The sequence below is a fragment of the Myotis brandtii genome, unplaced genomic scaffold (assembly GCF_000412655.1).
Source record: "Myotis brandtii unplaced genomic scaffold, ASM41265v1 scaffold230, whole genome shotgun sequence".
Lineage (NCBI taxonomy): Eukaryota > Metazoa > Chordata > Mammalia > Chiroptera > Vespertilionidae > Myotis > Myotis brandtii.
Window position 1 is genome coordinate 8,650,126 of NW_005358650.1, and position 3,505 is coordinate 8,653,630.

At 37.4% G+C, this 3,505-nt stretch overlaps 1 protein-coding gene across 4 annotated transcripts in view; it reads left to right on the plus strand.

Annotated features, from left to right (window-relative positions):
- Positions 1–3,505, plus strand: part of YTHDC2 (YTH domain containing 2) — a 62,941-nt gene that overhangs the window by 18,879 nt on the left and 40,557 nt on the right. For all 4 annotated transcript variants that reach the window (XM_014539913.1, XM_005866468.2, XM_014539912.1 and 1 more), the window contains exon 9: positions 2,187–2,322. In XM_014539913.1, coding sequence (XP_014395399.1) covers positions 2,187–2,322 — 136 coding nt within the window. The remainder of the gene's footprint in view (positions 1–2,186; positions 2,323–3,505) is intronic.

Here is a 3,505-nt window from a genome sequence, read left to right on the forward strand (position 1 = left end):
TCAGTATTTCTTTGTCTCTGGAACTATTTTTGTTTATCAGTTTACGTTGTTCATTATATCCCACATATGAGTGAGATCATGTGATATTTGTCTTTCTCCGACTGGCTTATTTCGCTTAGCATAATGCTTTCTAGGTCCATCCATGCTGTTGTAAATGGTAAAAATTCCTTTCTTTTTATAGCAGCATAGTATTCCATTGTATAGATGTACCACAGTTTTTTAATCCACTCATCTGCTGATGGGCACTTCAATATATCAGACATATGCCGAAGCAATATCTTTACTGATATAGCTCCCAGGACAATGGAAACTAAGGAGAAAATAAACAAATGGGACTACACCAAAATAAAAAGCTTGTGCACACCAAAAAAACCATTAACAAAACAAGAAAGCCCACTGCATGGGAGAACATATTTTCCAATGCTATCTCAGATAAGGGTTTAATCTCCAAAATTTACAGGGAACTCATACAACTTAACAAAAGGAAGATAAACAATCCAATCAAAAAATGGGCAAAGGACTGAAATAGACAATTTTCAAAAGAGGACATACAGAAGGCCGAGAGACATATGAAAACATGCTCAAAGTCACTAATCATCCAAGAGATGCAAATCAAAACAACAATGGGTACCATCTCATACCTGTCAGAATGGCTATCATCAACAAATCAACAAACGACAAGTGCTGGAGAGGATGTGGAGAAAAAAGAACCCTTGTGCACTGCTGGTGAGAATGCAGACTGGTGCAGCCACTGTGGAAAACAGTATGGAGATTCTTCAAAAAATTAAAAATGTAACTCCCATTCGACCCAGTAATTGCACTTCAGGGAATATATCCCAAGAAACTAGAAACACCAATCAGAAAGAACATATGGACCCCTATATTCATAGCGGCACAATTTATGCATTATTTTTTGCATAATATATGCATAATTTTTTTAGTTTATTTTAGGCTACAACACATTTTTCAGAATGGCTTTCTAACACTTTTTTTTGTAAATAATGCAGTATCTTTTACTGTTTCATTTTAACTTTAAATTATTTCTGTATTTTCTCTAAATATCTTGAAGAATATAGTTATAGATATTATGCATATGCATTATTATTGCTTGATATTTTGTCATCTCAAACGTTTAAGAGCCCATGGGCTAAATAATATAAGACATGCTAACTTAGAAAATTGAGAAAAGATTGTTGGTGTTAGAGCCAATAATCAATACTGGTATTGTTTCTATCACTAATCAGCTTTGTGACTGTATAAAATCAATTGCCTACTATAGATAAAGTCAAGTTCTCTTCTTTTATTTTTACAAGTGAATATTTTGTAGAAGCCCTGCCTGGTCATCCATACTCTTCATCCCCATTCCCAAGTGGTGCCTCTCCTACACTGGGTTCCATGAAATCTGAAAACTGGAACTAGCTGATTTCCTAGGACCCTTCTGGTCTTTGACTCTGGTTTGGAATTCTTTAAACGGCATTGATGAAAATGCAGAATATAGCTGGGACTATGCACTGTCTATAAAAAGAATTTAACTTACTGTTTTGAACATGAGAAGGTATATAATGCAGATATGCTGCAGTTTTTTGCGATTATTTAGAGATAATGTATCCAAATGAACTGCACATGAATTTAAAAATACTTTTAAAGAATGTTTAAAATTGTTTTTTAATATAGGGAACATTCATTTGGTTCAATAAACAGGATTTTGATTATTAGTTCTTAAGAGTGGGTTACACATTAGCATCACCTAAGGAACTTTTAAAGCCCTATGGAATCTGGCCTCCATCATCAGAGATACTAATGTACTTGCTCTGGGGTGGAACCTGGATCAGTGTTGAAAAGCTCCAGGTGGTGGTCCCTCTGGCATACAGTTGGGAGAGAGAACCACTGGTATACATTTTGCAACATCCTATCAGAAGCATACCAGTACTTGGTTAATATTTTATCTGGATCATCTACCCTGTTGACAAACATTCTTATTCTCAGATGAAAGATGAATGTAAGAACAACATATAGTAATGTAAGTGATATGTTTATGATGAGATGAGAAACATGTCAAAGTCTATGCTATAATATTATATGGTTAGTAGTTTCTGTGATCATTATGGCCATCTCATGTTCTTTGCAAGCAGAGGTTAAGCTGTTAGGTAATTTATAACCTTTGCTTTTTTTTTTTTTTTGTAAAGACAGAAAAAGATGTGAATTGCCTTGAACCATGGTTAATAAAGGAAATGGATGCTTGTCTTTCTGATATATGGCTGAATAAAGATGTTGAGGCCTTTGCTCAGATTTTTCACCTTATTTTAACGGAAAATGTTAGTGGTAAGTGTAATTTATTTTAATTTATTAGTCAGATTTATGCTGAAAATTTAGTTCAATTCAAAATGTATGTACTATATTTTTTATTCACAACCAATAACTTATTCTTTTGGATTACTTATTTGAAATGCACACATCAGGATCTTCTTATTAGCATAGTACACTAAATAAATATTGTGTTAAATCAGGATTCTTAACCTAGTTGTACCAGAATAGTTTAATGGGGTCTGTGAGTGTATGCCAATTATGTGCAAAAGTATTTTTATGTTCATGTATTGTACACATACCTTCCCACTCCCAGGGGAATGGCTTGGATTTTCAAAACATTTGTGATTTCAAAAGGAGAAGAAAAAGAGCTAACTTTGCTCTAAATTTTTAAGTAAGTGAATGGAGAATTTTAACATATCTTTAGTTGTGTGAGCTCAAGTCCTAATTCACATGTACATGCTGTATGTCATGTGATATGTTTTCACTAGTGAGTTATCCTGTTGTTGTTAGTTGATGATAGTGGATATTGGCAACCAGAGATGAGTTTCAGAACCTTGAAGGATTCCTAGCAAAAGGTAGAATAAAATATCATAGAAAGTCAGTACTGGAAAGGATTTAGATGTTCTTTCACCTAAACTTCTCAGCATCATCCTATATAATAAAAGGCTAATATGCAAATTGTCCCTTTGGGAGTTGGACCGACTGGGAGTTTAACTGCTTGCTATGATGTGCGCTGACCACCAGGGGGCAGTGCAGAATAAAGGAACCCCAGCCGGCAGCCGGCAGCTGGGGGAAGGAAGGCCCCGGCCAGCCCTGATCACCAGCCAGGCCTAGGGACCCTACCCATGCATGTATTTCATGCATCGGGTTGGCGGGAGGGGAGGTCCCTCAGCCCAGTCTGCACACTCTTGCAGTCTGGGAACCCTTGGGGGATGTCCAACTGACGACTTAGGCCCATTCAGTTGTCAGTCGGGCATCCTTAGTGCTGCTGCAGAGGTGGGAGAGGCTCCTGCCACCGCAGCTGCACTTGCCAGCCTTGAGCCCAGCTTCTGGAGCGCACTGACCACCAGGGGGCAGCTCCTGCATTGAACGTCTGCCCCCTGGTGGTCAGTGTGCATCATAGTGACTGGTCATTTCACCGTTTGGTTGATTTGCATATTAGCCTTTTATTATATAGGACTAGAGGCCCGGTGCACAA